This window comes from Xenopus tropicalis, chromosome 2 (assembly GCF_000004195.4).
Source record: "Xenopus tropicalis strain Nigerian chromosome 2, UCB_Xtro_10.0, whole genome shotgun sequence".
Taxonomy (NCBI): domain Eukaryota; kingdom Metazoa; phylum Chordata; class Amphibia; order Anura; family Pipidae; genus Xenopus; species Xenopus tropicalis.
The window spans coordinates 122283355-122305162 of record NC_030678.2 but is presented as its reverse complement, the minus strand read 5'-3'; the positions used below and the strand labels follow the sequence as shown (position 1 = coordinate 122305162).

Sequence of the window (21808 nt, the reverse complement as noted above, 5' to 3'; positions counted from 1 at the left end):
AATGGTGGCAATGGGGCAGTTGGTTCGGGGACCGCATCAACAAGCAGATGCAGTCCCCGATCCGACTAAATCTTTTAACCTGCCCGATCCATATGTGGCCAATTTCAGGCCAGATATCGGTCGGGCATGCCCCTCGTTCCTTCCCCTACACGGGCCGATAAGCTGCCGAATCGGTCCAAGGGACCGATATCGGCAGCTACAATTGGCCCGTGTATGGCCACCTTTTCAGGGTGGGTATAAACAGATTATTTTCCAAAGCATTCCATTATGTTACCCATGTACTGATTAAAGAGATGCATACAAAAGGCATACAGTAGATAACATATATTCACATAAATTATGTATGTGAGTTTTATTGGGTAGCAAAAACAGACACCTAGTAAGTAGAAAACAGTTACTCTGCATTGTGTTTTTCATAATAATGCCTTACTATAATTTTGGTCTTCAGCAATCTCATAACATCACACCATACACACTTGATCTTTCATACCCAAAGCTTACCCAAAGCTCCCTGCCTGCCACTGTTGGCTTAAGAATTTTCCACGTTTTTTCCACTTTTTTGGCTGGCAGGAAAACTGTTTTTTCATTGACAGCAACAGCATTTTGTGAGAGCAGAAATGTAACAGCAGCCACAAAGTATAACATGCTAACATAGTTTTTCCTTTACTTTTTGACCAGTCAGCTTTAAACACACTCGCAAAGTCAAAATTTGAGTAGTATACTGTGCATGCCAGATTTGAATAGTTGTCTCTGGTTTGCACTGTGACATTGTATTAATTTGCTAAAGTTCTCTACCTTTTCTGCCCTCTGTGCACATGGTTAACATCTAAAAGATAATTTCATGCTGTGACCAATCCACTGTACCTCCTGAAATGTAAATTCATAGTGTCAGTTTTCTCTTAAAGGGAAACGAAAGTCAAAGTCACTTGGGGGTGCCAAAATGTTAGGCACCCCCAAGTGACTTTAACCGCTTACCTCGTACCCCGGGCTGGTGCCCCTGTTAGGAGAAAACAGCACCAGCCCGGGGCACCTGGAGCGCAGTGCTTCCGTCTTCCTCGCTTCCTTTTCCTGAGTGCCAGCGGTGGGCGCATGCGCAGTAGAGTGAAAAGCCGACTTTAACATTTAAGTTCGGCTTTTCACTCTACTGCGCATGCGCGCGCAGCGAATCAGCAGCAAGGAAGCGCCGGCAGCTACCCCGGGCTGGTGCTGTTCCTTCCTCACAGGGGCACCAGCCCGGGGTAAAAGGTAGGCGGTCAAAGTCACTTGGGGGTGCCTAACATTTTGGCACCCCCAAGTGACTTTGACTTTATTTTTCCTTTAAGGCAATTACAGACATTCTTAAACAAAGATTCCCCCTCCCCTACAATATTTTACATCTATTATTAATATGCTTTAGAATAATTGGGCAAGTGAATGACAAAAATTGTATTTTATCTTGCATATCATGTATATTTCATTATTAGCCTGCTAGGTGGCCTAGTTAAGCATGTTTGAGCCTTGATTTGCAGTCATGAAACAACTGCCTAATAAATAGGATGTACAGGTATGGGACCTGATATCCAGAATGCTGGGGTTTTCCAGATAAGGGGCGTTTCCATAATTTGGATCTTCATACCTTGTCTACTAAATCAAGTAAACATTCAATAAACCCAATAGGATTGTTTTCACTTTATTAAGGATTCATTTTACCTTAGTTACAATCAAGTACAAGGAACCATATAATATAGAGAAAGAGGAAATCATTTTTAAAAATGAGAATTATTTGCTTAAAATGGAGTCTATGGGAGATAGACTTCCTGTCATTCAGAGCTTTTCCGTATAATGGATCCTATACCTGTACTCAGCAAAGTAAGCACTACTGTTGGAAGGTACAGCACAAAATAGTGTAGTAGATGTTAGCCTTTATGAACATTGGGACCCAAATCACCAGGAAATTAGTCATATGTGCTACAAAGAAAAATGGCATAATGGCAAAGGCAGCAATTATAGATCAACAGAGGTTTTATATTAAAAAGAATGTCTATTTATAGCTTCAGAGAAGCAATTAAAAGCAGCATTTTAAAACCATTAAAAGGAATATAAATATAGCATGTGTCGGTTAGTTATATAGCAGTGGCTTCACAATATAAGTGATTACAATTGTTACTCAGGCTGGTGGTGTTACAAGATTGTGTAGCATTGATGGTCATTAGCAAAACATACTTTTTGTCTATTTTAATTAAGAACTATCTAGGGCAGTAAAAGTGTTTTTTATTTTGCTACCTTCTAGTTCCTCAGAACAACTGTGGGTGGAGGAGGCAGTTGTTTAAATTGCCATGAGTCATTAAAGGAGCAGTTCAGTGTAAAAATGAAACTTTGTAAAATAGATAGGCTGTGCAAAATAAAACATGTTTTCAATATAGTTAGTTAGGCAAAAATGTAATCTATAAGGACTGCAGTGAGCAGATGTCTAACATAATGGCCAGAACTCTGCTTCCTGCTTTACCGCTCTCTAAGCTGTTAGCAGTCAGTAACCAATCAGTGACTAGAGGGGGGGGGGGCATATGGGACATAACTGTTCAGTTAGTTGCATTTGAATCTGACCTGTGTGCTCACAAACTAACTGAACGTTTATGTCCCATGTGCCCCCCCCTAAAGTCACTGACTAGCTGAAAACAGGAACTAAATTTCTGGCTATTATGTTAGACATCTGCTCACGCCAGCCTTTATAGATTACATTTTTACCTAGTACTCTAAGGGGTATATTTATCATGCTGTGTAAAATGTGGAGTAAAATATCACCAGTGATGTTGCTCATAGCAGCCAATCAGATACTTTGCTTTGATTTTCTAACTGTTGAAATCTAATTCCTGATTGGTTGCCCTGGGCAACATCGCCGGTAATGCTTCACTCCACTTTTTACACAGCATCATAAATATACCCCAAAGTGTCTCCCACTATTTCTGTTATTGTTGCTTTAAACCGATGTTGCCATCACATTACTTTTTTTTAAATCACCATTTAATGTTTTTCCCCAGCTTTAAGGGTTCAGATTTCAAATATTTATGTTTTTTTTAAAAGCAGGGTAGTATTTAAAGCATTCATAGACACTTCCAACAGCATTGCAGTCAATGTTAGATGTTGTGTGCCTTGTAAGACACTTGCTCTGATCCTTGGAAACCTGAAATAAACAAGGCAATTTTACCAATAGAATGAAAGTAGAGAAAGTCACAATCACACTAACAAAAAAAGTCACATTTTTTAATATGCAAAAATACATATCATACATTGTATGATTATCATTGTAAATCAGCAAGAACTAAACATTTCTTATATTGATCACAATCATTTATATGTGCACAACTGTTATATTCAGAATGTTCTAAAAACCCTCATAACCCCCTTACAGGTTTATGATACATGGAGTGAACTTAAAGGGATTTAGCCTCATGCATTCAAGTGCATGGCAAAATGCCAAAGATAGCCCTCTGCCAATGCAAATAGAGTTAAATGGCAATCCTGTTAAAGCTCTGGCCCTAGTGCTTGTCTGCAGTTTACAGGCTGAAAAAGTACATTAGATTTATATGGCACTCAGCAGACAACCATAAGCGTTGGTGCTTTCAGACATTGTCTTTTAACTCCTTGGAAGTTGTCAGATATTGAACATTTTTTACAAATAGCAATAACAGCAGGCAAAACGCCCTTAATCTACTGTGTGCCGTTGGCCTATGTGTCTTAAAGTTGTGTATTCCTAATTGTTATTGGGGCCTTAAAGAGCAAGGATTTTTGCTTTATTTGCATTGCTACATGCTGTGCTATAGCATTAATGAACTGTTTTCTTCTTATATAGCTGAAGTCCAATCCCAATGAGCAAGAGGAGAAAGAAGCTAACGCTCAGCTTCTTAAATCAAGTGAAATCCAAAGCATGCGTTCACAAGGAATTGCAGCCTATAAGGAAGGAGATTATTCTACTGCTGAAACATATCTAAATTTTGTATTGGAGGTAAGCAAACTCTTTTTGTGTGTGTCTGCTGTTCCTAAGCTGTACTTGGGACTGAAGCATTTTTTGCCATGTTGTTTTAAGGACATGTCAGCTCAATTAAAAAATGTTTTGCATAATAAAAACATAATTCTAACCCACTTTACAATATGAATTTATTACAGTTTTTAGTGGTTTAAAAGTTATTACCGTATATACTCGAATATAAGCCGAGTTTTTGAGCACTAAAAATGTGCTCAAAAAGTAACCCTCGGCTTATACTCGAGTATGATAATTTGTGCCGATCCCCCAGACGGACTTGTGTCCGTGCGCCCGCGCTCTCCCTATGTCAGTTCCCAAAACTGCCATCCTGCTACCTGTTCATAATTAATATCTCCAGTGCGCTCTTCTACGGTGTGTGCTCATCTCCGGTGCGCTCTTCTGCTCTGCTTGGCGCCGCAGTCGCGCCAGTGACGTCACGCGCCCGTTCAGTTACTCGTGGCCTGATCTTAGACCTTGTAAGATCAGGCCACGAGTAACTGAACGGGCGCGTGACGTCACTGGCGCGACTGCGGCGCCAAGCAGAGCAGAAGAGTGCACCGGAGATGAGCACACACCGTAGAAGAGCGCACTGGAGATATTAATTATGAACAGGTCAGAAATATTTAACCATTACCCTAATCCATTGCATCCAACCTGCACCCAACCCAGCTCAAAGTTCCACTTCATGCCCAACACCCCCAGCCTGACTTCCCTTTGATGACTCGTATCAGCCACCATAGGGGAGGGGTCAATGTTATTATTTCATCAAAGGGGAGTAGAATACTTGATTTTGACCCTCCCTACCCTGTCCAGCTAACTGACACTGAATTTTTTATCCATCACTACAGCCTAGTGTGCAACCACTGAATTAATTTTATCTTGAAAGTCTGAGCGCACAGGTAGCAGGATGGCGGTTCTGGGAAGCTGGCATAGGGAGAGCGCAGGTGCACTGACACAAGTCCGTCTCATTCCCCTCCTTTCCTTTCCTTTCTGGTCCTGGTCTGTGTTGCAAATGAGTAGTATTGATCTGCAGATTGGTACATTGCCCCCTTAGTTCCCACAATCATTGCATCTTATTAGTTTCTCTATTTATATATCTTATGCGCATATTTCTGGGAAGCTGGCCTAGGCAGAGAGCGGGACTGAGGGAACTTTAATTCGCTTGGCAGTAGCTGAAGGGCAACCAATTGGGGAAAAAGATATAAAAGCGTTATGTGCAAAATTGGTAAGTTGCCATTTTTATCCCACAATGCAACCTTTTTTTGGGATAATCAACTAAACCAAAGTTTGAGCACACTTTGTGTGCTGGCTCACTCGCACCAGCCCTACTGGTGACACCCTAGGCTTATACTCGAGTCAATAGGTTTTTCCAGTTTTCTTAGGTAAAATTAGGTACCTCGGCTTATACTCGGATCGGCTTATACTCGAGTATATACGGTAATAATAAGTTATTAGTTAATTGCTATTGAAAACAGCACTTGCAGTCTTGGTTATGATTTTTTAAACAATGTTGCAAAGGTCAATCTCCTCCAGCAAGACTGGTCAGTCAATCTGCTGCCTTGTGTTACATTGTGTCAAAAGTCAGAGCCACCAGGGCAGAGAAAAGAAAAGAAACGGACAAACACTGCATTTAATAGCAAATAACCCAAAAACCATTACAAATTTGTAATGAATATATATTGCAAAGTTGCTTATAATTAGTTTTTTATTATGCAACATTTTTACTTTTATTTATCATGGGGGCCATTTTAAAATGGCCCCCATGATCTCTATTCTAGCATAATGTTTACTGCAAACTTAAAGATGAACTGTTTTTGTCACATGATTCTTTTTCTCCGCTAGAAAGGTTGGTGGCAAAGGATATGGTAGCCTGTTATGTAAGGTGCACACAAGGGGAGTTGTATGCCAACTATAAGCTATGTGTTTTCACTTTACGTTTAAAAAACAATTCTAGCTAATGGCCTTGGCAGATTTGTAGATATTGTGCAAACTGTGTATGTCTGATTTGGAAACAAAATGCAGTGTATTTATTAATGCTAGAGACAAACATCTTCAGTGATGCTGCCCATAGCAACCAATCAGATCTTTGATTTTGTTTACAACTGTGATGTTTCTCTACACTACAGTGTTAATACATACACATTGTTACATATACATACATATATATATATATATATATATATATATATATAAATGTCTTTGTGTGTAATGCTACACCACCCTGCATAAATAATATGCAAATGTCAAATGACTTAAACATGTGATTAAAGATTATTTTATTTCCATAAGACATGCATATGGGATGCAGAGATTCGGGAGCTGCGGGCTGAATGCTACATCAGCCAAGGCGAGCCTGGGAAAGCAATCTCTGATCTCAAAGCTGCCTCCAAACTAAAGAGCGATAACACTAATGCTTTCTACAAAGTGAGCAAGATCTACTACCAGCTTGGGGATCATGAGATGTCCCTTAGGTAAGAATATTTTATGCCTAACACAATATGTGCAGTAAAATCACAAAATAGGTTCTACGTTTATCCTGATTGTTAAGCCATAGCAGCCTACCAGACACCAGTAAGCTGACCAGTGACAGTCGCTAAATGATTTCCTTGGGCTACAGTATTTGAGTGTAATGATGGTATTTTTGTTAAACTCTTGTAAGCAGAGACACCAACCAGAGATTTTTGGCCATAGCCAGTCGATAGAAATTCAGTTCATTAGGGTTGGCAGCTCTGCATATGCAAGATGGACAACTAGCCTGATTGTCTCTTCTTTAATGTGCAGTTAAATTCTCTAACCTTAGGGCTGAAATTATGATCTTCTCTACATATTACTTATTATATATTACTTGACACGGGTTGTGATTCTAAGGTAAAGCCTGCCTGGTTGCGCTGCCATCAATGACTATACTGTTTTTCCCACAAGGAAACTGGGCTGTCTGCCTGCAGCTGTGATACATGAAACTTTCCAGGGCTGGGGACAGGTGCTCTTTAAAGGAGCAGTATACCCCCTTGTTTAACCAACAGGAGTTTTAAGAATAGGGTATGTGCTAAAAATAATTTTTTTTCCTGTTGTTTTAATCATGAAAAATCTATAAAATCTAGCTTTTCATTAGCTTAAAAAGGCAAACCGAGAGATTGAAGCCACCCCATATTTGTTCCTTGGCAGGTAGTTTATTAGATTAGCAGTGTACAGATAGCACCCCCCCCCCCACCGAATAATGGATCTTTCTACCTCACAAGGACCAAAAACTGAGTAGCTTTAATTTAGCTGTTTTGCCTTGCTTAGCTTTATAAATAACAACAAAACATAATACTTTTGCCATTTGCTTTAATCTCAAAAGTAAGTTACAGGAGAAGGAAAGGCTAAGTCACTTGGCACCCCCAAGTGACTTTAATTGCTTACCTTGTACCCTGGGCTGGTGCCCCTATTAGGAGGAGAAGACCACACCAGCCCGGGGTACCTGCAGCAAGCGCTTCCTTTTCCATGTTCGCTTTTCCGGCAAAATCCCTGGGCCGGCACATGCGCAGTGGAGCGAAAAGCTGACGTCTTTGTTAATGTTCCGCTTTTCACTCTACTGCGCATGCGCAAGCACGCAAGAAGGAATCGCTTGCTGCTATCCTGGCCTGGTGCTGTTCTCTCCTAACAGGGGCACCAGCCCGGGGTAAAAGGTAAGCGATTAAAGTCACTTGGCGGTGCGTAAGATTTTGGCACCCCCAAGTGACTTAGCCTTTCCTTCTCCTTTAAGCACAAGTCCTATTCATTGAACCCATACTGTACTAAGTGGTACACTGCCCTTTAAATAATAAATCTGACCAGGTAGCTACACTCCCCTCAAGCAAATATAGATATTTTTAATGAAATACAGGTATGAGGTTTATGTGGATTGCTTGGGACCTGGGGTTTCCAGATAAGGGATCTTGTAAGGGATCTGTGTAATTTGGATCACCATATCTTAAACTCTGCTTAAAATCCTTTAAAGTGGACCTGTCACCCAGTCATAAAAAGCTGTATAATAAAAATCCTTTTCAAATTAGACATGAAACCCAATTTAATTTTTATATTAATACATCCAAACCCATTAAATACAATAGGACAGAATTTGGAATTATGTCTTAGGTTGACTGGTCCCCTTTAAACATTAAATAGACCCAATAGGATTGCTTTGCTACCAATAAGGATTCATGCAGCTTAGTTACCATCAACTATAAGGTATTGTTTTATTATTGTTGAGAAAAAGCAAATCATTTTTAAAAATTAGAATTATTTGCTTAAAATGGAATCTATGGTAAATGGCCTTCCCATTATTCAGAGCTTTTGGGTAATGGGTTACCAGATAAGTTTATTTTTATACTTTTTTTAGTTATATTAACTGACTGATACAGTGTTGTTTATAGCATTTAAAAAAAAAAGAAGGTGTGCTTAATATATGTCAGTGGGCAGAAGCTGGATTTTAGTTCTCTAAATGAACAGGAAGGGCATAACTGACAATTGTTGTGTTTATTATACCAACTTATATACGTATCTGCCATCTAATAGTGAAATCCGGGAGTGCCTGAAGCTGGATCCAGATCACAAAGAGTGCTTTTCACATTATAAGCAAGTAAAGAAACTCAACAAGCAGATCCAAGCAGCCGAGGAACTCATCCATGAAGGGCGGTAAGAAATGTTATTTTAATGTTTCATGAAGAAGTTTCAAGAGAACAATGGATATTTTTTTTACCAATGGCAATTTTTTTGATATTACCAGTGTAAAAAAATCTGCAGCTCACCCATCCTAGTAATATTTTCTCTGTTTCCTTTGAGTTTCCTTCTAAAGTTCATTTGACCTACTGAATAAATTTTAGGTTATCTCGACTCTTGATGTTAGTTCCCATATACACATTTGCTCAGGCATTTCTAGTTATATCCCTGCTAATGTAGGTAGGGTGAGCAGTCCAAAATTCTGCTAAAAATTTGTATATTACCACTGTGGCTCTGGGAAAGGTAAAACTGCCTCATCACACTATAACTTGCGTAGTTACCCCACATGACAGATATATCTTAATTTTTATGAAGTCCAACTGAAAATTGAAGTTATGTTAATTTATTCTTTACGTGCAGTTATGAGGATGCTCTTCCTAAATACGAAGGAATTTTAAAAACCGAGCCAAACGTCCCTTATTATTCAGCGCTTGTCCAGGAGCGGAGCTGTCATTGTTATTCTAAGGTAAGTTTTACTGACATTTACCTTAACTCAGACTAAATAGCAAATCTTTGCTTTGGAACATGAGCAGGTTTAATATCATATTTGTTACGATCATATATCATTACGATTTGGTAATGTGATATTGTCTTTGTTTAATATTAATGCTGTGTACTGATCCTTGGGCTCAAATGAGTGTGTAAATAGCAAACTGCTGAATATGACATCATACAGACAATTTAGTAATTTCCAGCAGAACTGTGTCATCTCCTTAGTTTCTTGTGCTGCCCCTACCAAATGAGCTGCTTGGCTAATAATACAAGCGATAACTCCTTAAATCTGATGTAGGTTACTCCAGCATCAAAACGCATGGAATTGTTTCATGTGCCATTACTATGAGGCATGCTCGGATATCACAGCTAACAACATAGGAAGCTGGAACTCTTGCAAGACTTGTAAACCTGCAGATTCATCTTATATTCAACAAAGTAAATTTGGCTCTCAGCATTTCCCTTCCTATATTCCTTAATAAATGCCTCATCTTATGCTTGTGGCATGCTTCTCAGGATGTTGTTGCTATTTATTATGGGTAACTTTCCAGCTTTGGCTCCATGCAGCAAGTCCTATCTTAATGCAAACAGCCTGTCCTTTCCCTCAATGCTAAGGTCCTATGAAACACCTTTCTTCAGTGATAAAGATTTGCGTCTGTTTGTCTGTTAAAGGAATCCTGACCCTGTACCAAATCTCAGCAGGTGGAATTGTTTATTGCAGTGCTTAAGTTTGGGTTTGTTGCTCTTTGTCTTTTGTATATCTATAACTACAGTCAAATGTTAAAATATACAGTGCTTATCAAATTGTTTTCATTCTAGAGCCAACAATCTACTGAAGCCATTAGAGTGTGCACAGAGTTTCTGCAACAGGAGCCCAACAATGTTAATGCTCTGAAGGATAGAGCTGAGGCCTACATTCTAGAAGAAATGTATGAAGAAGGTACTGCTTTCTGTTAAAACTCTTGCATAGCATTCATACTAGGTTTGATAAGCTTGTGGTTAGCGTTTTCAGTCCCTACTTTTGGGTAAAACCTTTGGGCCTACAGGTCCAAATTATAATTTATGATGTGTATTCATATTTGGAAGCTGAGGGTTATTTTACTTGTTGTTAGCATATACAGCATCATGCAGATTTCTGTACCTTGTTAGATCCTGCATTCCTTAAGGTTTAAAGTCTTTTATCGGTTTTGTTACATATTTTACACCCACTCTTCTGTCTATTACATTTCCTTTTTCACTACTAAAGTCAGCGAGACATTGCTTGAGGATAGCAAGCTGTGATGGGCATGAACTTTCCTTTAAATAAAAGTAGCTTGCATTCAATACTTGCAATAAATTTACTTTGTTTTAGATCAATACATCAGCTGACAGATATAGCATAATGTAAATACTAGTGCTCTGGAGACTCAGCCTGAATAATATTATTGGTTGCATTATAAATGTCAGCCGTGTTAAACATTGACTGTTTTTAAAGATTTTTTTTTTTTTTTTTTAAACAAAACAAATATAAACTTGCTGATGGTGTAGCAGGTTGGGATGTTAAGCTATATTCTGATAAAATCAGCTCAGCAAAAGTACTTTTTTGTCACATACAATTTGTTAGTAAGGGGGGGGGCAGTCATCATGTGTACAGAAAGAAATGGCTGGTGCTAGTACATCCTGGGCTGTCGGCTAATGTGGTGCATATTCCCAATGTCCTTGTGTAACATGTACTGAGTGCCTTGCTGTGCTCTCTCTTTCATATGCCATAGATATGCCAAACACAAGCAGCCAGGATGCTAAGACATAGATGTTAGAGCAGCTGTACAGATGACTTTAATACTGATTTTATCTCTGTGCTGCCTTAATAAATGAGCCCCGTAAATAAATGAATGTGCCACTCGGAGTTAAAAAGAGTGCATGGTTCATATGTATATTTTAATATAATGTGCTTTGAAAGTTGCTTGTAACAAGTTAGGTGTGCCACCAGAGACCTGATCATTACTGCTCTAGGAAAAGGTTAAAGCTTACAGCCTGCTAAATATGGTAATTTGAAAGATGTCTTATTGACATTTGAATTTTAAGCTGATTGATTCTCGTTAGCAAAATTGTGACTGGCTCACTCTTGGGGATTTGTGTGCATAATGCCAAATCCGATTTGAGCAAAATGGATCTTTATTTGGCTGCCAGCGTTTTCTTTTTAATTCCGCTGTAACTCACGTTGTGTATAATATACTGTATATATCTATGTGTGTCTGAGCGAGTGTGTGTGTTTGTGTTAGTCTGAACACAGCAAATGAAAAATTAATATAAAAAGCTAATAGTACTAACTGAGTTAGATGATGATGTTTATAATAATGCTATAAAGGTAAAACCCTTTGCATAAGCTATTTTTGCATTGAATCTTTTTTTCTATCATGCACAAGCTCGTAAAAAGTAAATACCATGTACCTTTAATAGAGAGGGGCAAATTGTAAATAGATTCTCTGAAATTTCAAAAAAAATATGTATATATATTCCCAGAAACACTTACCTGTTTCTTTTATTCATCATTTATTTATAGAGCACCAGCAAGTTATGCTGCACTTTGCATTAATTCATAACAAACAGGGGCCTTACTATAATTTAACAAACATGGGTTACAGAATAAATATAGGGTCAGAGGGCCCTTTGTTCTTATAGTAACACCATACATGGGTCAATATATGGGACTCAAACTATGGTCATTCTCGCCAGAATTTTTCATCTACAATGGAAAAATCACATTGGTTGGCCCACACTGACCCATGCATGATGTTATTGGCCCAATCGGTAACTGCACACCGCCACACTTGCAATTAGTGATCTGATGGGATTCCATTTTACTAACATAGGCACAGTCTTCTGTAGCATCCACCATAGTAAAATACAATGTTAATAAATACAAGTTACAAGATGATTACAAGTAAAGCAGACTATATAGCTCCCCTCACCTGGAGATAACTAATAAATCCCCATATATTGTGGGTGATTAAATTGCCAGCAACAAGGAAACTTGAGTAAGTGGCAGGCAAGTGTCAGCCATCTATATCTCATTTTGACATAAATGAGACATATTTGTGGCCCTGAAAAGAACATATTTATAGCTGCGGGCTCCCGGCAATGTTGAAGTATGACACTGACGCACGTTTATTATTGGTTGTTCCAATCTGTGAACTTGGTGCGACTTAGATCTGTTGAGGCACTTTTTGTTGTTTGATTATTACTAGGGATTTGGAAAGTAATGTTTCACAATCATGTATTCATGTCATACATCAGGACAGATTTGCACTCTGCTGTCAAGTGTCTAAGTAATATAAATTGGTTGGCACCTCCTGCTGCCTAGCTGGGAAATGGCACACAAGACAAATGTAACACTTGCTGAGAGAGAACATCTGCTTGGAAATCATCTGATGCAAATACTTTGTCTTACTTAAGACACCTTGGAGTCCTGCACCTAAAATAGAAAATCAGTGACAGGGTGGAAAGTCGCTGGTTGTGTATGAGATCTCACACAGATGTCTCTGAGGCCTTCATGCTTTGCTTTGCGCACTTTCTTGGATACAAGGCAACAATTTTTAGTGTGTTGTAGCCAGCAGCAATCCAATAATCACTGTACTGTTATTGGTGGTATTGTGGCATCCCATAAGGTTCCCTGATTGCTAGTGATGCTGCTATAGAACAGTGCGCATTTGCATATATGCATATATATTATATATATATATTATATATTGTGCTTGGGAAGTTTAAGGTCTGGTTCACTAGGCAGAGTTTCACCTGGGTGGCCAATTAGAGAAAAGCATTCCACTCGTTCAACTGGGTGTATCCGCTCCTGTGCTGTCTGACTAGCAACCCATGCTCCAACTGCTTTGCAGCTAGAATAGACATTTTGACAACATAAATCAATGTGGAAATTATAAGTACATGCCATTTCCATCTGCCCAGTCATATTCAGTTTGCATTCCAACATACCTTATGCAGCTGTGTCCTTTTTGTGGGACCCAGCCTGTAGTTATGCTGATCCATTTCTCTGCCAAGACTAAATGATCTTTAGGCTATTGTTAAGCATATTTAATAGATATCCCCTGATAAACCTTAGTGATGATGCACTTGATGTTTCCATCTTGATTTTTTTTCCTTTTTAAGGTAAATGTGACACAGTAATTTATGAATGTATTGGTCATTTATATACAATCATAAGCCCTGTTAATAACATGCTGTTTTTGTTTTTGCCCAGCTATTCGAGATTATGAAACTGCTCAGCAAAACAATGAAAATGACAAGCAGATTCGAGAAGGCCTGGATAAGGCACAGAAGCTCTTGAAGCAATCACAGAAACGGGATTACTACAAAATTCTTGGAGTTAAGAGGTATGCTTGTCTTTATTTCTTATTATTTGCTAATTGTATATACAAGTATATGATCTATTATCCAGAATGCTGGGTGTAAGGGATCTTTCTGTAATTTGAAACTCCTTACCTTAACGCTGCTAAAAAAAAACCATTGAAAAACCCAATAGGATTGTTTTGCCACCAATATGGATTCATGCAGCTTAGTTACCATCAAGTGCAAGGTACTGTTTTATTATTACAGAGAAAAAGGAAATTGTTATTAAAATTAGAATTTTTTGCTTAAACTGGTGTCTATGGGAGATGGCCTTCCCGTAATTTGGAGATTTCTGGATAACGGGTTTCCAAATCCCATACCTGCATCAACCATTACATAACCAATTATATATCAGAATGGGCTGTGGAATCATTTTGCTTGGATGGTAAAATACCTTTCTGAATTGTTAATTGAATTTCCTGTACCTTAAAGGAGACATATAGTATGACAATTACGTTTTTGCCACTGCAATATACAGTTCTGCAAAAAGATGGAACATGCCTTTTTAAAGTTCCCCCTATACTGCTTTACTAAAAACTTCCAATCCCCATCTGGTGGGCAGCCAGTAGTTAGGGGACCTGACAGGAGACTGCAGGTCCTTTCCCTTTGTGAGGACAGAGCGGCCCACATCCTGTTGTGTTTCATTTTTATATGCTTAGTATTTACGGAGTAAGAGCTTTCTGCCATGTCTGCCATGTCAATATGCTGTTTATTGCAATAGCAGGATCATTTCCAGATATAAACGGCTAACCTTAGTCTACTCAGAGGATAAAAATACACATTTACTTTTACTGTATTATATAAATACAAGTGTAGTGATATATATTTTAATGTGCCTTTAATATTTCATTTGCAAACCTTTTTTTTTTTTATCAAAGAAACAACTTGGGCTCCAAGGAATAAAACCCTTATCAGATTTAAAAAGTTGCTGTACCTCTATGCTGGTAAAACCCCATGACAAAATACTTTGTTTAACCATGTAGCTGCTTGGGATTCTCTTGCACTGTGATTTAATGGGGGCTCATTTATCAACCCTGCACAAATTGGCACCTGGGCAGTATCCAATTGCAACCAATAATATTTTTTTTTTAATTTCTCTGCCTTCTCTTGGCTAAGAAAAAGCTAATTATTAATTAGATGTTAAATGTTCCTTTTTAAGGTAGTAATAGATAAACACCAAGGGAAGTATCATTCTCCTGTCCAGGGGCTGCTGCCGCCGGAGGGAAGGGACCCCCGGATATGTGTATTAATTCATTTTTATAGTGTGCATGTTAAATCCATGTATACAACACACTGGAAAGAAGAAAAAGATAGAAACATTCCTTTAAAAGTCCCCTATGCAGGAGGCATATGTAGTCAGATTGCTCTCTTTCTAGGATCATTTTAACCAGGGTCCATCTTATGAAATGAGTGAATTACTGCTAGACCCATCAGTATGACTAAATAACATAAAACAGGGGTTAAAGCATTAATAGAGCTGTGCTGTGCTGGAGATGTTGCACTTGATTCATTTGTTCTACCCTGTGGTGGCTCCGTCCTTCTAAGAACTGCACAATAAAGAAATCCACAGGGCACTACCTCTGTAGGGTTGATTCTGACTGGTGGAGACACCCTCGCTGGTGCCAGGAAGCTCGGCTACTGCTGCTGAAATCATTATATTCCAGATTGGCTGCTGATCCATTCACCTTTACTCCATTTATATGTACATATTCTAAAGAACACACAATAGAGTTGCTAAGTAATTCATATTACCCTTCTGTGATACACAGGAATGCTAAGAAACAAGAAATAATAAAAGCCTACAGAAAGCTGGCACAACAGTGGCACCCTGATAACTTCCAAGATGAGGAAGAAAAAAAGAAAGCAGAGAAGAAATTCATTGACATTGCATCTGCCAAGGAAGTCTTAACTGATCCAGGTATTTAGTTGCTTCAGTTACCCATGAACCTAATCATCAGCATCAGGCCACTCTGCTTGGAGACAGTCACGTAACATTTATACATTTATTATAACTGTGCAGTAACACAGCCATTGGTCACATGGTTATTGCTCGAATTACCTGCTTTTGCCTGCAGGGTCTAAGTGATTGTCTTGAAAGACAATGGAGGGGCAATTGCAATGATTTTAAAGCTACATCCTACTCTGAGTCTTCTAAATTTCATTTGCCTTTCTATTTGTAAGAACAAGTAAGGCTTCTTGCATTAACTGCGCATTCCTTCTTTGATTCATGCCGATTCTTGTTATATGTTAATTCTCGCAGGGAGCACACACTCAGTTCTTGGTGAGACATATTTGCACTTGTTATTTAGCTCCATAGTCTCCATTGAGTGAACATTACTTCCCCTAATTCTTGCAACTGTCGGCTGTTCTGTGGACGTACCTGAAGCATATATTTTAGTTAAACCTTCCCAGGCTTTGCTGACATGTGGTCAATTTTCTTTATTACATTTCTATTCTTTCTGTTTCCTTAGAAAAGAGGAGTCGATTTGATGCAGGTGAAGATCCTCTTGACCCTGAAAGCCAGCAAGGTGCAGGGGGGCCTCATTTCCATCGCGGCTGGAACCAATGGCAAGGATTCAATCCATTTGGCTCCGGAGGACCATTCAGCTTTAAATTCAACTTCAACTAGAAAGGAAAGTGGCTTCACGCACCTTTCTACCAGGGAAGATTTGTGTGCGCTGTGGTGGAACTAATATGATCAGCTGCAGCTATTGATGGTCACAGAGCGACTCGCCTGGATGCAGTGTACATGAAGCAAAACATTTCTGTGACTTTGAAAGACAGATTGAATTACTGTACCTACCGGCTGTGTTCTTCATTTTAACTTTCAGTGTTCCTCAAAGGATAAACGCAAAGTGTCTTTTCTCTCCTTCAGTCTCCGAAGGATTTTCAGTGTAATGCAAAGATGCTATACGCAGAGAGATCTGCCTGCGCTGTACTAAGAACAGTACTAAATTGTATTGATGCCATAAAAAAGGCAATGCCAAGTTATTGGACCTGAATTGTATATTCAGACAAATTTCTTTATGTAAATTAAACTATTTTTGAAACCTGATGCATCAGGAGTGGGTTAATCGAAAGAGAATTCTGGTAGGTGCCTTCTATAGGGAGAGCGCAGCGATCTGCTGATAATCATAGCGCGACTTATCTGTTTAACGTCCCATTCACACCACAGACTGGGGTTGATCCATTCCAGCAGCACGAAAATCTCATCCTACTCATTTCATATTCAACCATAAATTGCACCATTTCTGTAGAACACATATTATTTTTTGTGGTTAAAATAACATTAGATAATGGCATCTATAGAGATTAGATTTGAGTAGCTGCATGGACTTCTAGCTACTTAGAGATGACTGGCTATGCTGAATTTGCAGCAGTTTCTACACACTCATTCCAACTGGATGTCATTGCACAGTATGAACATGTGTTTCATGTGCCATGGAAATATTGGGTGAGGGGAGGTGTCACTAGAATTTAACTTTTAGATTTTTCCATATAAATATATATTTGTAGTTTGCCTTCATCATGGTACAGTGTAATGGGATTTTTATATGTACAAAAGAGGCATAATTTATTACATGTATTTTTTTTTTATTTTCTTTTTAATGAAAATGAGACAAAGATACTTTTTTCAAATAAAAGCAGTTGATACATTTTGGTATCTGTGGCTGTTAAATGATCTAAATAGCGCTGCTGCTTTATATACACACACAAGAACTAACACAAGGAATTCTGGGTTACATAAACAGCGTAGTCTTCCATGTGGTGCCATGTGGGAACCTTTATCGGTTCAAGGTAAAGTGTTCTGTACCGTGTTAGCCACTTGAAAACGTTTTGTGATAAAATGTTTGATGTGAAGCATAATGAAAGTGGTGCAAAGGTGATTGTTTTATTGGCTAACTAGGATGATAATCACAGCAAGTCTTCAGAACATTTCAGTTTGTTCTTTAGGGCTGTGACAGACGGGGAGATTAGTCGCCCCCACCGGCGAGAATGTAAATCGCCGGTGGGATCGCATACGCGGCGCTGAAATCACCGAAGTTTCCTCTCGGCGGTGCCGCGTATGCCATCCCACTGCTAATTTACATTCAAGCCGGTGGGATGGCATATTGGGGAGATTTGTTGCATGGTGACTAATCTCCCCATCTGCCACGGCCCTTAAAGATGATTAGCTAATAATAAGCTTTGAAGAAGGAACTTTACACCATGTTTGTAATGCTTCATATGAAAAGTTTTACCCTATAATTAGTTCCATGGAAAGAGGAGTTAAGTTACAAAGTTCCTTCAAACCGACTATTCCTTTACTGCGATGCTGGGAATCGCAGGGCTCTTTCTCGGTGCATTAATCATTTCCATATTTCTCTGCGTTCTCATGAAAATAGCAGGGTGAGATTTCTTTAATTTAGGGTTCTTCACTTGGAGCCTCTTGGACCTCCCAGGGGATTTCTTTACATTGCTCAACCTCACTACACGGACAGTTAAACAGAATTCCCGTAACACAAGGCTATAATACATGGCCTTCTGGGAAGTGGCGATACTTCTAGAGAGTTCAGCCAAAAAGCACTTAGCTTAAGGGCAAAGACACATGGAGCTCCTTGTCACAGCTACTAAACGCCAGAAATAACCCCACTATAGACAATACTGAGAATTGCCTCTGCTAAAACACACGTAGAGATAATTATCAGTAAATGATCAGCATTGTCTATTCCTGTAGCCATGAAAAGTAGCTGCTATTAGTAGGTCCATGTGTCTTCACCCTAAATGTGACCAGTTCTGGCCAGCAATATATGTATAATATAATAAAAGTCCCTAATAAGGTTAGCAAATCGTCTGAATAGTCAGGGTCACCTTTTACAAATGCAAACTGCCAGGTTGCTCTAAAAGCTTTCACGTGACCATATTTTGTTTATTTGAAAGGAGAATAAAACTCCAAAACCACGTAGAGATGCCATATTTTATATACTGAACTCCCTGCACCAGCCTAATTGTTCAGCATCTGTACAACAGGAATGATCTAGGCCTTCAAAATTGTGCACCATCTTGGATTTTGTCAGTGACACTGCACATGCTCAGTGCGCTCTGGGCAGCTGTTAGGAAGCTAAGCTGAGGGGTCATCTCATTATCAAGAAAAAAATGAAGTTTGCCTATAATATAAGCTTATGCTACAGGGCTGATTATTACATTCTGGTGCTAAATACAGTGGTTTCTGAGCTGCCATGTACTAATAATCTGAAATATTTATCAGCCTTATATTGTGACATTTATATTCTATATACACAATATATTATGAGTTGGTCCCTAAGCTCAGTAAGTGACAGCAGCACAGAGGATGTGGAATGAATCAGCAGAAAAGAAGATGGGGGGCTACTGGGGCATCTTTGGAGGCACAGATCTTCCCTGCTAAAGGGCTGTGGTTGCCTTGGGCTGGTACAGAAGCCTGAAACATAATGTACAATTTTTCTGCCCTACTTCTTTATTAAAGGAACAGTAACACCAAAGAATGAAATAGCTTTAAAGTAATAAAAATATAATGCACTGTTGCCCTGCACTGGTAAAACTGGTGTGTTTGCTACAGTAACACTACTATAATTTATATAATAAGCTGCTGTGTAGCCACGGGGGCAGCCATTCAAGCTGGAAAAAAGGAGAAAAGGCACAGGTTACATAGCAGATAACAGATAAGTTCTGTAGAATCCAATAGTGTTTTATCTGTTATCTGCTATGTGCCTGTGCCTTTTCTCCTTTGAATGGCTGCCTCCATGGCTACACAGCAGCTTATTTATATAAATTATAGTAGACTTTCTGAAGTAAACACACAACTTTTACCAGTGCAGGGCAGCAGCACATTATATTTTAGTTACTTTTATACACTTTCATTTTTTGGTGTTACTGTTCCTTTAAGCTTTAGTTCTCCTTTAAAGAGGTATAATGGTTTCCATGGCTGCTTATTTAGATGGGGAGTGTGCAGGATGTGGTTGGGTACAGCGCCAGCCAATCCCTCCTACTTACACTCGTAATCACAGTGACAGCTTCATCTCTCTCTCAGACCCTGGAGCCGCCTGGGAATGGCTGTATCCAACATGCTCACAGTGAGCTGGGAGAGCTCTGAAGTAGTACTTAATGAAATAATACAGTGCCTCAGAATACAGTACTATATAAATAAAGAGTAACAATGAGCTGTAGTTTTAGGACTCATTTACTAATGCAAGCACAATATTGTGTATGAAATTGTATCAATGAAAATGCTATTAACAGAGCTACTTGAGCCTGTACATCACTCCCCTGTACTTCAGCCTTGCGCTACAATGTTGGTGTTGCTATGCGAGCATATATATATAACACCTGGGGCCAGGACATTCAATACAGTAAGATGAAAGATGCCTTCTGAATAGTTTATTAGCCCCTGTGCCAATGCAGCAGCCCTTGTTTTGATGCCATGGGAGGGGGGATATAAAGCATCCCTCTTGCTTAGGTTATTATTAACCTCTTGTGCCTATGGCAATGCAGCAGCCTTGCTTGGATACAATGGGGGGGGGGGGGGGGGTGCGTTATAAGGGCCCAGGCCCCAGTTTTAGTGATGAAAGAGTGCATTCAGCTGTGATTCCTTTTCTGTACATCAGCTTTCTCTGATCCATGTTACATTTCTATCGACGCACCCCGTACAGGCAAAGTGTACAATACAGAGAGATATAATGAGACAATTTGCATTTGGTCTTTATTTTTTTATAATTTATGTTTTTCTCATTATTTCACATTTGTCCAGCAGTGGTTTGAATAGAAGACTGATATACTGTATGAATAGGAGAGGATCGAAAAAGAAAGGTAATAAAAAGTAATAATCAATTGTAGGCTCACAGAGCAATAGGTTGCTGGGGTCAGTGACCCCTCTTTGAAAGTCAAAAGAAGGCAGCAAATATTCAACTATAAAAAATAAATAATGAAGACCTATTGAAAAGTTGCTTAGAATTCGCCATTCTTTAACATTCTGAAAGTTAATTTAAAGGAAACCTACCCCATTAAGTATTTAAACAATGGTTTGTAAATAGTATAGATAAAAATTGTCCCACCCATCAATGGTTCCTACATATGTGCATGCATATTAAACGTCGATGGACACAGGCACTAATGTAATAATAGTTTTCAACAAAACAGTATAAGCTCATGTATATGTGAGATGCAATAAGCACTCTGGGGGTACAGTGCCCCCTACACTAGTGATCCCTAACAGAGAGGGCCAATGGAGAAGGGCAGGATAGACAGAACTGCCCCTAATTCTGAATCCAATACAGACAGTGATAAGTTGTTGGCCAATCAGCGGCCGTTTTGCGCAGAAGAGCCTTTACTTTGATTCACTGATAATTTTATTAAAAAAAAAAACAGGTTAGGTGCACACTGAGCAGAATCTGCAAATTCCATAGGGCATAGTGATAAATTCCAACAACTCGGAGATATAAATATTATCCAAAGCGGGTTGTGGATTTGAACAAACACTACAGTAAATTGCCAAGATAAAACATTAAATAAAAGCATACAAATTCATTCCTCTTCCACAGACCGAACAATAGAATAGTGCTTGAGCCTAAACTATACCTTGGCCACTGTGCTGTTGGTTGCTAGGGCAGCTTTAGTGTATCACCCAGCAAATGAGTCTTTAGGAAGGGTTTAAATAGTGGGGAGAGTAGCAGCTTAGTGAATATTCTAGGAAATAGACACCAGTAAAATGTGAGTCCATAAATTGCTCAGTAATGAAGGCAGATTTCATTATAAGCATCCTCCAGCCAATTGTGAGAGGCGGCCGGCCTGTGATGATGCAGTGATTTGGTAACAATACTAAAAGTACTGCAAGTCAGTGTTACTGGGCACTAACATCACTAACTGCCCCCTTATGTCAGATGAAAGCAATTTATATTCACATCCAGCCAGACAGTATATAGGAATGCCATTGGTGACATGGCGCGTTTGTAAGGAGGAATTCCACGCACCAAACGACCAGAAGGATGTTTGTTAAAACAAAAGATTGATCATCAAGGTCTTCATTTTAAATGAGATCATTTGCACGGGCTCTCCCCATTTTCAAACACATCTGTACCTTTAATCACTATACCTTTAACAAAATGACATTTAGTTGCTTCTTTTTAAAGCAGGAGCTTGTATATATTTAGAACCCTGCTCAGCTCTAATGATTTATAT

The 21808-nt window shown here is 39.0% G+C and overlaps 1 protein-coding gene across 2 annotated transcripts in view; it reads left to right on the top strand.

Annotated features, from left to right (window-relative positions):
* The window catches only part of dnajc3 (DnaJ heat shock protein family (Hsp40) member C3), a 96753-nt gene that overhangs the window by 13479 nt on the left and 61466 nt on the right, over positions 1-21808 (top strand). The window contains exons 5-12 of one of the 2 annotated variants that reach the window (XM_012956881.3): positions 3830-3982; positions 6290-6471; positions 8537-8656; positions 9101-9206; positions 10052-10172; positions 13467-13599; positions 15385-15533; positions 16087-16670. In XM_012956881.3, the coding sequence (XP_012812335.1) occupies positions 3830-3982; positions 6290-6471; positions 8537-8656; positions 9101-9206; positions 10052-10172; positions 13467-13599; positions 15385-15533; positions 16087-16244 (1122 nt within the window). In that variant the 3' untranslated portion in view covers positions 16245-16670. 2 annotated transcript variants of the gene reach the window in all.